General features: G+C 38.8%; 1 protein-coding gene across 2 annotated transcripts in view; it reads right to left on the bottom strand.

Annotated features, from left to right (window-relative positions):
- The window catches only part of LOC143028344 (uncharacterized), a 47,870-nt gene that overhangs the window by 8,246 nt on the left and 26,512 nt on the right, over positions 1–13,112 (bottom strand). For both annotated transcript variants that reach the window (XM_076190284.1, XM_076190285.1), the window contains exons 2-5: positions 10,341–10,460; positions 9,501–9,653; positions 4,219–4,403; positions 2,612–2,791 (exon numbers count right to left, since the gene is read on the bottom strand). In XM_076190284.1, coding sequence (XP_076046399.1) covers positions 2,612–2,791; positions 4,219–4,403; positions 9,501–9,653; positions 10,341–10,452 — 630 coding nt within the window. In that variant the 5' untranslated portion in view covers positions 10,453–10,460. The remainder of the gene's footprint in view (positions 1–2,611; positions 2,792–4,218; positions 4,404–9,500; positions 9,654–10,340; positions 10,461–13,112) is intronic.

Here is a 13,112-nt window from a genome sequence, read left to right as displayed (position 1 = left end):
AAATCTATCTCCCAACTTCCTTTCCACCCCCATTCTTCTTCTCACCTCCTCATTTCTCACTATATCTAGCCTAGTAACCCCTATCACACTTCTCAGGCACCTCATCTTAAACATATTCAAACTCTTCTCTTATGTTCCATGTCTCTACCCCATACAGTGCTGTCGGCATAATCACTCCTTTGTACAATCCCCTCTTATCATCCATTCCCAAATGTCTATTTCTCATTACACTTTTTAATCCCCCAAGGTATTTACTTGCTTCTCTCAATCTACATTCTACCTCCACCTCCACTCCTCCCTTTCCCACCACATTCACACCCAAGTATCTAAAATTATCCACTTCCTCCAGTCTCTCTCCCATACTCACTTCCAGTCTGCTGCCACTTTTTCCCCTTGTACATGTCATCATCTTACTTTTACCCACATTTATCTTCAACTTCCTTCTTTTGCACACTTTCCCACACTCTGACACTAATTTCCTCAATCCCTTCTCTGATCCTGCTACAAGCACACTGTCATCACCAAACAACAATTGGCTTATCTCCCACTTTTCCCCATTTTCTTTAACCATCTCCAATCACCAACCCATTACCAACATCCATGTATAAATTTAACAGCCAAGGCAACAAAACACATCCCTGGCAAAGTCCCACCTTTACCTCAAACCTCTCACTCTATTTCTGATTCGAACACATGCTCTACTACTCTTGTAAAAATTCTTGACTGCTCTTAATAGCTTTCCTCCTATCCTATATATCTGTAATATCTCCCAGTGCCTTCCTGTCTACCCTGTCTTAAGCCTTTTCCAAATGCATAAAAGCCCAAAAAACATCCTTTTTCCTAAAGCTTTCTCACATATCTATCTTAACAAAAAAATGTCTGATCCATGTTACTCCTACGGTCCTACCTGTCCTAAACCCACACTGTTCTTTACCAATTAATCCCTCTGTTCCTCTCCTAATCCTCTCAATCAAGGCCCTCCCATAAGCCTTCCCAACTACACTTATCAAACTGATTCCTCTGAAACTACAATACTCACACTTGTCCCCCTTTCCCTTGTAAAGTGGAACTATACAGGTACTACTTCAGTCCTCCGACACTCTACCCTTTCTTAAATAAACATTAAATAACCTCACCAGCCAGTCCACCATAACTGTACCTCCATTTTTTAGACATTCTGCATAACACCCATCCACCCCAGGTGCCTTACCTGCTCCCATCATCTTAACAACTGCCTTCACCTCATTTTTCCTCATTTCTCCTCCATTTCTTCATTCATCACTGTCATTTTCTTAGCGCTTCCCACTGCAACTACCCTTCCCTCACTATCCTCCTTCATATTTAGTAAGTCCCTAAAATACTCTGCCCACCTTTCTCTTACTGCCTTTTCTTCAATTATAACTTTCCATTTGCATCTTTTGCCTTTTCTTCTCTGCTTGATTTGCCTCCTCTTCCTCTCTTAATTTCTTTCCATATTTTTTTTTATTACTTTCAAAATTTTCGGTCACACTGTTATCCCATTTCACATCTGCTCTCCTCTTTGTCTCTTTTATCTTATGCTTTATTACTCTTTTCTTTGTACCTCTCATATGATTCTCTCATCCTATTTTGTAACCAATCTGTGAAAGCTTGCTTCTTGTTTTCTACAACTTTCTTTGCTTCCTCATCCCACCACTCACTACCCTTCCTTCTATTTGCTACCATCCTCCTTGTCCCACACACCATCTTTGCACACCTTGTGACTCCCTCCTTGAACCATCACTATTCCGCCTCCACTCCTAGTTCTACTCTATCCTTCACTCCCTCCCACTCCTCTCTCAGCTTCTTCTTGTACTCCTCCTTTTCTTTCTAATTTAAGCAGTTTACTTTAAGCACCTCCCTACCTTCTGTCCTTTTCCTTTCTCCATTTATCTTCCACTCTCAACTTACCTTCCACCAAAAAATTATCTGATATTCCACTCTTTCCCCTTGGAACACGTACATCCTTAACTCTTCCTACTATACTCCTGGTTACCACTAGTCCATTAACGCTCTATCAACCACTCTTCCGTCCACCACTCTCTCCCATGTGTACTTAAGCTTGACTTTCTTCCTAAACATTGTATTTACTATGATCACCTCTAGACACATCTCCACCATGAACTCTCCACTACAATTTTTTCCAGGAACTCCACACTTCCCAACCAATCCATCCATTGGTTAATTTCCTAACCTAGCATTAAGGTCTCCCAATACAATTACATTGACATTTCTCCCTAATCCCTCTATGCATGCATTTAAATCTATCCAAAAAGCCTTCCTTTCCTCTACACTCTTCACACTACCAAGCCCATATACACTTACAAAAACCCACATCTCCCTTCCTACTTTCACCTTCATCAACATTAACCTTGAAGAAACCTTCCACTCCACCACATGTTTACCTATCTTTTCATTTACTAGTATAGCCACCTATACCCCAGACAAAATGATGTGTGACTCTGGTCCACAGGGGCACCCCATACACACCCTAAAGTACTACTTAGCAGCTTTTAACCACACAATAACATACAGCCAATACCCCAGACAGAGACATGCAATTCTGTAAAATAAAATAAGCAAAATATGTTACCTTTTGCCATGAGGTTATGTAAGCAACATCGACTAATGTGAGCGAGTCTTGCAGATGATCATTAAGACCCAACAGAAGGCTGACAGGATGATTTGCTGGGAGACCAAACTTGGCTCTTAACAATTTTTTCAGCTGCCCAATACTCACTCCAGCAGGACACTGAAGGTATCTTACAAAGTTCTGTTGGGAATAAAAAGGAATTAATATCAATTCCTTAACACATCTATATGGCATGTAACCACTTTTATAAGACCTTCAAATCTATCTATCTATATACCAAGGGCTTCTTTCCTTTTATAAGGGAGATAGCCAAGTCAAACTTTTAAAAGACCCTGAAGAAACAATCAGCACTGTATGGGGCAGAAACATGGAACATAAGAGAGGAAGAGAGGAGTTTGAATGTATTTGAGATGAGGTGTCTGAGAAGTATGATGGGGGTTACTAGGCTGGATAGAGTGAGAAATGAGGTGGTGAGGAGGAGAATAGGGGTGGCAAGGGAGTTGGGAGATAGGGTGGATCAAAGAGTATTAGGATGGTTTGAACACATGGAAAGAATGAGTGAAGAAAGACTAGTAAAAGAGGTATGGAAGGCTGATGTGGAGGGAGTGAACATGAGGGGGCGACCTAGGATGAGATGGATGGATGGGGTGAAGGGGGCTTTGGGGAAGAGGGGAATGTCTGTTGAGGAAGGACAAGAGAGGACAGAAGACAGGGGTGAATGGAGAATGGTTGTATATGGATGATGTTGGGATGCATAAGGTGGAATGGGTGGGGGGATGGGGGGTGAGGTAGTATGTGTGAGCAAAATTTGACACAGCCTGAAGGGATTTCTCCCCGTCCTCTCCTTTTCTGCATGAGGGGACGGAGAGAGGAGGGTCGCTGATTTAATGAAGCAGCCTTGCTATGGATGTGCTGTGTCTTGCAACATTGCCTCTGACCCTGGACAGTGTACAAGATGCAGGGATGACCCGTCATCCAGGAGGTGCCAAGATAAGAGGGTGGAGGGGAGTGGAGTGCATTTAGGGATGAAATAGGTGGGGATGGTTTTTATGCCTTTTTATTTTGGCTACCTCTCTTGTAAGGGGGAAAAAACCTTTGGTGTATGTATAAAGTATCAAGATGTTATGTATAATGATAAGGCCTGTGATGAACTACTAAACAAAGAAATGTTCTAGTGGACTGGTGGAGTGCAAGATGGTCAGTGAACTTGCCCATTTTTAAAATTTGTCAACTCCTCACGTCCATCAGGTTGTGCAGCCCTGAGGGGCTAGAACTTGGTCTTCAGACTAGGCACAAGATCTTAATATCAACTTCTATTGTATTTCTTGCATTTTTTCACATATGGAGAGGTGACAACTGTCAACTGCTTTCCTCTCCCTACCCCTTTGAGCTGGTGACACAGAAACAGTCCCACATTGATACAAAACTGACAACAGTCCAAAGTTTCTTCCCCAAGATATCTGTGGAAGGTTCCAAGGACCAATGCCAACCACAGTGGGGCTGTAGGTATTCTACTTAGTGAAACTCGAGGCAACAATTGACTGGTTCATTAACTCCTGAAAATGAAAAAGTAATAAAAGTGAAACCCAAATCCAAGGAACTCTTACTTTAGGCTGGGAGTTCTTGTGCTTCATGTTGCCCAAGTAGATAGTGCTGGCTGCCTTGAGAGCCACTGAAATAGTGTCATCTGGCAAGACATACCAGTGCCCAGAGTCACAGCCACTGTCCTCTCTATTAAGAGGCTTGGCATCTGCATGCTTCTTGTAAAATTCCCTTCGCAAGCACATCTCATCTGTTTGTTGGAAAAAGAAAAAAGAAAAAAAAAATTACTTCTGAAACATGAAAATAGAAGTATACATTGTGTATATATTATATATTGTACTTTATGTTCTACTGTTGCTGAATTAAGCAGGCTACTTATGTAAGAATTGTAATATTGGAATGGATGGGAGTGGAATAGGTGAGAGTGAAATGAGTGGGAGTGGGTACATGCCTTTTAACTTGGCTACTTCCATTAAAAAGGGGAAAAGCCTTTGGTATATAGATCGACTTATGTAAGATGGGAGAGATGATGAATGGGTTTTGGATGGATGTGGAATGGGTGGGTGCTCTGACCCCACTACTCTGCTTATTCAAAGGAAAATGTCCTAATATAAAATTATAGCCAATCTAGATTGGGAAAAAAAAACATCTTTGAAGGAGAAAATATTGTGTTGTTGTCTGGGTATACATATACAGGTAACCTTCTAAATAAGTAGATTCAAGGTGCAGATTTACTACAAGCCAATTTCTAAGGCTAGTCCAAGTACGTGAGCATCATTCAGTTGTACATGAACAAAAAGACCATAAACATCAAATTCAAACAACCCACTATACTGCCTACCATGATTCCAAGGCAGCAGTGTACACACTGTTACAGCACATCCAGTACACCAGCACCACTGTACAGGTACATACATCCATATACATATACCAATGGCTTTTTCCCCCTTACAAGGGAGGCACCTTTAAGTCAAAGGCATAAATCCATTCCCACCCATTTCATCCCCACATACTCCACTACCATTCACCCCCTCCCTCTCTCTTTTCTTGGTTCCTCCTGGATGATTGGTCATCCTTGCATCTTGCCCACTGCCCTGGGTCAGAAGCAATGTAGTAAGACACAGCACATCTACAGGAAAAAGAGAGGATGGGGAAAAATTCCTTTGTGCTGTTTCAAAAAATCATTCATACATACTCCCTCACACCCCCATCCCTCACCCACTCTTCCATGCATCACAACATCATCCATACACAACCATTCTCCACTCACCCCTATCTCCTGTCACCTACCTTCCTTCCTCAACAGACATTCCCCTCTTTCCCAATGCCCCTTTTACCCCATCCATGGTTGTTCCCTCATGTTCACTCCCTCCACTTCTGTCTTCCACACCTTTTTTATTAATCTTCCTTCACTCATTCTTTCCATGTGTCCAAACCATCCCAATACTCTTTCATCAACCACCAACCATCTTTCAATGTGCAGGTACGCACCATATTTAGTTTTTGTACTGTTCTATATTATTAACATGCCTTAATAATAAGGTATTCCTTTATAAAACTTCTCTTAAAAGGATGTCTTCTGCTCAACATCAGAAGCTAGTCCCTTATACTATTGTTTCTTATATTTAAATTATCATCAAGTACATGAATTCTATGTGTACAATGCCTTCAGGAACATAATCCTCATGCATGGTTTACCTGTATATATTTGTGTGTGTGTGTGTGTGTGTGTGTGTGTGTGTGTGTGTGTGTGTGTGTGTGTGTGTGTGTGTATTTACCTAGTTGTATTTACCTAGTTGTATTTTACAGGAAGGGGAGCTATGCTCGTAGTGTCCCGTCTTCATATCTCATTTTATCTAAACTATTTTTAAATTCATGTATTGTTTTTGCACACACCACTTTCTCCTCTAACTTGTTCCAACTGTCTATTACTCTGTGAGGAAAGCTGTTCTTTTTCAGATCTCTTCTATAGCTGTCTTTCTTGATTTTCTTTCCGTGTCCTCTTGTATTTCTGTCATCCCATTTTATCAGATTCTCTCTATCAGTAATTTCTATGCCTTTCATGATTCTGTAAATAGCTATCAAATCTCCTCTCTCTCTTCTTTGCTCTAGTGTCTGTAGTTCAAGTTTTTCTAGTCTCTCTTCATATGATAGTTTTGAGAGTGTTGGTGCCAATTTTGTAATTGCTCTTTGTATTCTTTCAAGTTTTTTTATAAAAAAAATTGTACTTGGTGACCATATCGTTGCTGCATATTCCAATCTTGGTCTTATCAGAGTGATTAGAATTTCCTTCACCATTTCTTCATCCAGGTATGTAAATGCCACTTTGATTGTTCTTATTAAATTATAAGTTTCTCCAAAAATCTTATTTATATGTTTCTCGGGTTACATATTATTCATAACAATGACTCCCAGGTCCTTCTCATTTTCTACTTTTTTATTCCTTCTTCTCCCTATTTATATGATCCTGTTATTCTGTTTTTGCTTTTTCCAAATTCCATTATACTACGCTTTTTTGTATTGAACTCCATCTCCCACTTCCTATTCCATTCCTGTATTATATTTAGATCACTCTGTAGTGACTCACAATCTTCTTCCGTGTTCACTTTTTTCAATAGTTTTGCATCATCTGCAAAGAAGCTCATATAGCTTTCAATTCCTTCATCCATATCATTAATATATATAGCAAACATTATTGGGGCCAGAACTGTTCCTTGTGGAACACCGCTTATTACTTCATCCCATTTTGAGTGTTTGTCTCTTATTACTACTCTCATTTTTCTTTCTTGCAAAAAGTCTTCCATCCATTTAAGCAATTTGCCCTGTATTCCTCCTTCAGTTTCTAATTTCTTAAGCAACTTCTTATGTGGTACTTAGTCAAAGGCTTTTTTTAGGTCTAGAAATGCACAATCAGCCCATCCATCTCTTTCTTGTATTATATCTATTAGCCTTGAATAGAAACATATTAAATTGGTGACGCATGATCGTCCTTGTCTGAATCCAAATTGCCTTGGATTTAGCACGTTGTTTTTTTCTAAATATTTTACCCATCTACTTTTGACAATTCTTTCACAAATTTTTGCTATTGTACTTGTTAGGGAGACTGGTCTATAGTTGGTAGGGTCTTCTTTATTTCCCCCTTTATATATAGGTACTATATTTGCTTTTTTCCAATCTTCTGGAACTTTTCCTTCTTTCAAGGAACTGTTTATTATGCTATGTATTTTGTCTGCCAGTTCATTCCTGCATTCTTTCAAAATCCAGTTTGCTATTTCATCTGGTCCATGCGATTTTCTGACATCAAGATTACTCAAGTGTTTCAATATTTCATTCTTTGTAACTTCTATTTCTTTCATAGGGGGGACTTTCTCTTTCCATTCGATCTCTTCAGGTTGTATGTTCTCCCTTGTAAACACTGATTTAAAATGTTTGTTCATAATTTCCGCCATTTCAATTTCCTCTGTGTATTCAACTCCTCCTCGTCTTAATTTCTCCAAATCTTGTTTGCTTTTCAGTTTGTTGTTTACAAATCTGTAAAATAGTTTTGGTTGATCTTTACATTTTTTAATGACATCTTTTTCATATTTTCTCTTTTCCTCTCTGCACGTTTGTACATATTCATTTCTGTAACAAGTATATATTTTCCATTTTTCAGACCTTTTGTCTTTTTTCCATCTGGTCCAAGCTTTGTCTCTTTTGTCTTTTAACTCTCTACAACTTTTGTTGTACCAGCACTTTACATATTCTTTTTCTTGTTTTTGTCTTGGGACATACTTTTCCGCTCCTTTTTTATAATTGTTTGTCAAAATATTCCATTTCTCTTCCACTGTTGTTTCTTCTTTGTATATTCCTTCCCAGTTTTCTTTTTGAAAGAATTCTCTTATTTGATCAAAGTTTGTTTTTTCATACATCATTCTTCCTTTTCTATATTGTTCATTTCTTTTCATGTATTTTTTCTCATTTAGTTCCAGTTCAATCAATATGTGGTCCCTTTTACTTATTGGTGTTTTGTATTCAATCTTTTCCACTATTCTAGGTTCAGATGTAATTATTAGGTCTAGTCTCGTTAGTTCTTTATTTCTATACCTAGTGTTCTCCTGTATCCACTGTGTCATTGTATGGTCAGTAATCATCTCGAGTAGAACGTTTCCCCATGAGCCGTCTCCACCCTTTACTGTCATTTCTTCCCAGCAGACTTCTTTGCAATTAAAGTCGCCCATCATAACTATTCTTCCTCCATCTTCCATTATCTTATTTAATGTTATCTTTGTGTCATCTAACATACTTTTATGTTCACTCTCTTCCCACGAGGCTGTTTTTGGAGGTACATAATTTATCAGTAACTTTCTGCTCTTCTTACCTCTGTCTTCCACTTCGATCATAATCATCTCTACTGTATTCTTTCCATATGTGACATACCTCACGTTTATATCCTTCTTAGTCAGGAACATAACTCCACCCCCTTGCTTTGTCTCTCTGTTTCTAATCCAATAATTATATGCATCATGTAGTAGTGGACCTTTTAATTTCGTTTCTACAATTCCCATTATGTCCGGTTCTTTTTCCTTCAGATAATCATTCAGCTCATTCAATCCTGTTATTAATCCATCTATATTTGTGTAAGACACTTTTAGTTTTCTGCCACTTTCATTGTGTTCTGTTTCCCTTTTGTTTTTCTCTAGTATGTCGAATTTCCTTACTTTCATATTCACTACTCTCCAATAGAATTTCTCTTTTTCTGACTCTGTTCTGTTCTCGTTTTTTCCTTAGCTTGTTGTCTTTTCATTTTTTCCTCCTCTCTTTCCTCTTTATTCATTTCCCTTTTTATCCATACAGACGCTCCTCAACTTACGTTTTAGTTACATTCTGAACGGCCGAACGTAAGTTGATAATGAATGTAAGTTGTTACTGTACTATACATACGTGAATTCTATTACCGTATCTTATAAAACACTCCATAATCATTAATTTCACTCTTTCTTCAGAACGTCAATCCTCGCCGTCCATCTAACGTACGTGTGTGTGTGTGTGTGTCTATATATATATATATATATATATATATATATATATATATATATATATATATAAATATATATATATACATACATACATATATATATATATATATACATATATATATATATATACATATATATATATATATATATATATACATATATATATATATATATTTATATATATATATATATAGATATAGATATATATATATATATATATATATATATAAGGGGTAGCCAAGTCAAAAGCACACACCCGCTCCCACCCATTCCACTACCCTCCACCACCCCCTCTTCCCTCATAAATAAATATAAAAAAGCTAACATACTTTGGTAGAGACCAGGTACAAGTTTGTAGACGATGTCCTGAAGAATTTTGTCAGGTCGAATGCTGAGAAGTGGTTTGGTTTTGTGTACTTGGACGTCACATATCGGACAAAACTTGCTTGATTCCAGGTAACGTACAATGCACGTTTTGCAAACTGTAAATAAACAAGACAACCTGTGTAACTTAATCTCCCAAGGCTGTCAAAATTTTAGTACAAATAAACACTATTTGTTGACGTTCTCTATATAACATGCTGGGACCAATAATGGGTTCCTGCTAGTGGCGGTCATGTACATTGGATGGTAGAGAGAACTATTTCCCTGTAGCCAATTTTTAAAACCTATCAACCCCCTCACCTCCATCTGGAGGTGTAACCCCAATGGGTTGGCACTTGGTTTTTGAACCAGGCCAGAGATTTCTATCAACTACAACTAGATTTCCTACAGTTTCTCACATAAAGAAAACAGACAACCAGCAACTGCCCTTCTCCCACTACTTTCCTCTGGTACATTTTCTGCCCTTATTTCTAATTATATGATACAATGTCACTAGAAAAATGTACATAGGTACTACATAGTGCTGACACATCATAAACAGTATGGAAATTACATATTTATCAGTGATGCTAATGGGTCTTCATAAGTCTGCAGCTAATTTTCATATGTGTATATCATAGTAATTTTTTTCCAATGGTCAAAAGATTGAAAAAATACATAAGTAAATATTCTAGTGAAATAGGTACGTGCCATATCCCTGCATGACATCCTCCCAATTCCATCACTGATCACTAGGCCTCACAAAATAAGACAACTGCTTGGCTATGCTAGCCACTTATACTTACATGAGTGCAAGCACTCAATGATGGTGGTGGCGTCAACATAGTAACCCCCACACAGGACGCACACCAGGTGAGGGTTGAGCTCTGTCAGGCGGACGCGGCGCACGCCACTCATCCTGGCTCCTGTAAAGCAAACCAACATTAGTGTCCATCTCTCTCAAGCAATCAAACCTCAATCCTTCAATTCTGGGCCTTTTCCACTTTTTTACTCATCATGTTAATAATGCACATTATGGACAATAATACCTTGGATAGGGAGGAAATGCCCTTACACTCATTGGGTCCCATCTCCTATTCTTTAATTTTCTAACATATCTAGACTCAAATTCATGTACAGTTCCAACCTAATCTATACCCTTGATTTCCAATTATCATATTTAGATTTGAACTCGTGTACTGTTTGAGCTTGGGCTATATCACCTAAGTTATCCCATACATATATGGAAAAATATATGGAAAACTGTATTTCTTCACAACCAACTCCTCGCGAAGAACACCTTTGCCACATATACGATAAAATTTGCGGCTCCTGTATTGGACTCAACAGACACCTACGATGGCATGGACGACACAATCGTTAAAATTCATCTTCACAAATGGATGCAGAACATTGTAATCATATCACTTCTTTCTCTTCGTTCTTCAAAGTTGATAGACCCAGTACTTTTAATGTTTCCTCGTATGGTTTATCTGCCAGGCTGGGACCTGTTTGGTTGCTGCGCTTTGTGTATTTCATTATATAATGTAAATGTTGGGTATATATGTGTAAATGCATATAATTGATCCATATGTGTAAATGTGTGGATGTGCACATTACGCTCATGTATGTGCGTATATGCATATTACTATTTTCATTATTACTATATATATATATATATATATATATATATATATATATATATATATATATATATATATATATACACTGCACACATACATATACACACAAAAACCTACGAAGTGTACCACAGACGGCAGGGGTCTCTCCTACTCCTACGTGAATCGATGTCACACCTTCGTGCACACGCGATGGAGCAACATAATGCATAATGACGACCCATAGGCTACAACATGACACGACATGCAAACGCTACCAGCCCCTTCCTTCTGTTAACGTTATTACATCTAGGTTGTCATAAGATTAATCCTTTACTGTGTAAGGATTTCTCGAAGTTTATTAAAATCCTTCAATGATAAAGGGAGTGAAAGGTTTACAGTGGTCTTTCAAATTTTAAATTTGGTCTTTCAAACCTACAGGGGCGAGTGCATTCAACTACACAATTGTATACAAACTACAATTTCATAGACTGGGCAGTTTTATACCGTACCCTGTATACATCAACTTAAATACAGTGACATCTATATGTCAAATCATCTTAATTTCTTATGTCAAGTTGAACATAAAATTGAAAAATTATATGACGTCCAAATTATCAGAGTAAGTGTCCGTTGCCGAGCGACAGATACCCTAAAACACTCCGTGCCATATTTGGTAAAAATCGTTGAGAAATGGCAACGTTGCATAAAAACAAACACATCTCTTGTTATATTATCTATTTACTTATTCATATATTTATCTTTATTCTATTAATTTCTTTATGCATTTGTTCTTTTCTATCCAAACAATGATAATGCAATGTATCCTTTTTCTATTTCACTATAATACACGTGTAGTTTCGGTGAAGCTCTTTCTCAGAGGCTGAATTCAGGTTGGTGTATACCCCACCGTTCAGCTACCTTACTAAATATCTCCCTATTACCACCTCTATGACTCCAGATTCTTTAGTGCAACTATCGTCCCTAAAACTAAAAGTGCTGGTCTATTTCAGGTCATTGTAGCCACTGAACCATTTCCAGGGAATGTTGTTGGCCCAGCTCGTAGCGTCAGGATATAGTATATGACGGACAAACACATATCTTGCTCAAACAAGTTCCATCCTCTCAACAAACTATATAATTATATTATGCATATTTTGTGGGAAGCACTATCACTTTTTGCACAGGGTGCAGCGGAACCGATTGAGCGGTTAGGAGTCAATGCTTTTGAGGGAAGAGGGGAGGTGGGAGGTGCACGTGGTTTCGCTCTGCTCCGTAGACATCCCCATTTCAGTAGCCAACAGGGTATGGACGGAAGTTTATAGCGGCTTTGCCGTGCGCGCATATTTTGAGAACAATCATTCCGTGGTTGCGACGCAACGAGATTTTCGGCGACGGTTCAACATTCCGGGCACCGATGCCGTTCCTCATGCGAACACAATTCGGGCCTGGGTTAGGCAGTTGGAGGCACACAAGCGATACACATGGCCGACGCAGGTCCATCAGAACACCAGAAAATGTGGAGATTGTCAGAGCAGCGATCGTACAGTTGCCGAGACGTTCTACTCGAGGGCTTGCTGTTGCTTTGGAAATCTCCGACAGCAGTTGGAGGGGGATTCTGCATGTGCATTTGAATTTCCATCCTTACAAAATAATGATGGTTCAAGAACTGGAGCAAGCCGGCTACGCCAACCACCAAAATCTGTGTGATAAAATGCATGCACAGATGGCTCCCGAGGCAGCTTTCTTCAGTAGCGACGAGGCACATTTTCACCCCAATGGGGATATAAGCAAAATTTCCGCTACTGGGCAAAAATAACCTCTGAATTATCCAGGAAACACAACTACATTCCCCCAAACGGCGTGATGTGCCGCATCACAATTTGGCGTGATAGGCCCGTACTTCTTTGGGGAAGAAGGAATGACCGTAACCGTGAATTCCGAACGTTATATCTCAAT

The sequence above is a fragment of the Oratosquilla oratoria genome, chromosome 9 (genome assembly GCF_046742065.1).
Source record: "Oratosquilla oratoria isolate Oo_2021 chromosome 9, ASM4674206v1, whole genome shotgun sequence".
Classification (NCBI taxonomy): Eukaryota; Metazoa; Arthropoda; class Malacostraca; order Stomatopoda; family Squillidae; genus Oratosquilla; species Oratosquilla oratoria.
The sequence above is the reverse complement of the archived record's forward strand: the minus strand, read 5'-3'. Positions and strand labels throughout refer to the sequence as shown.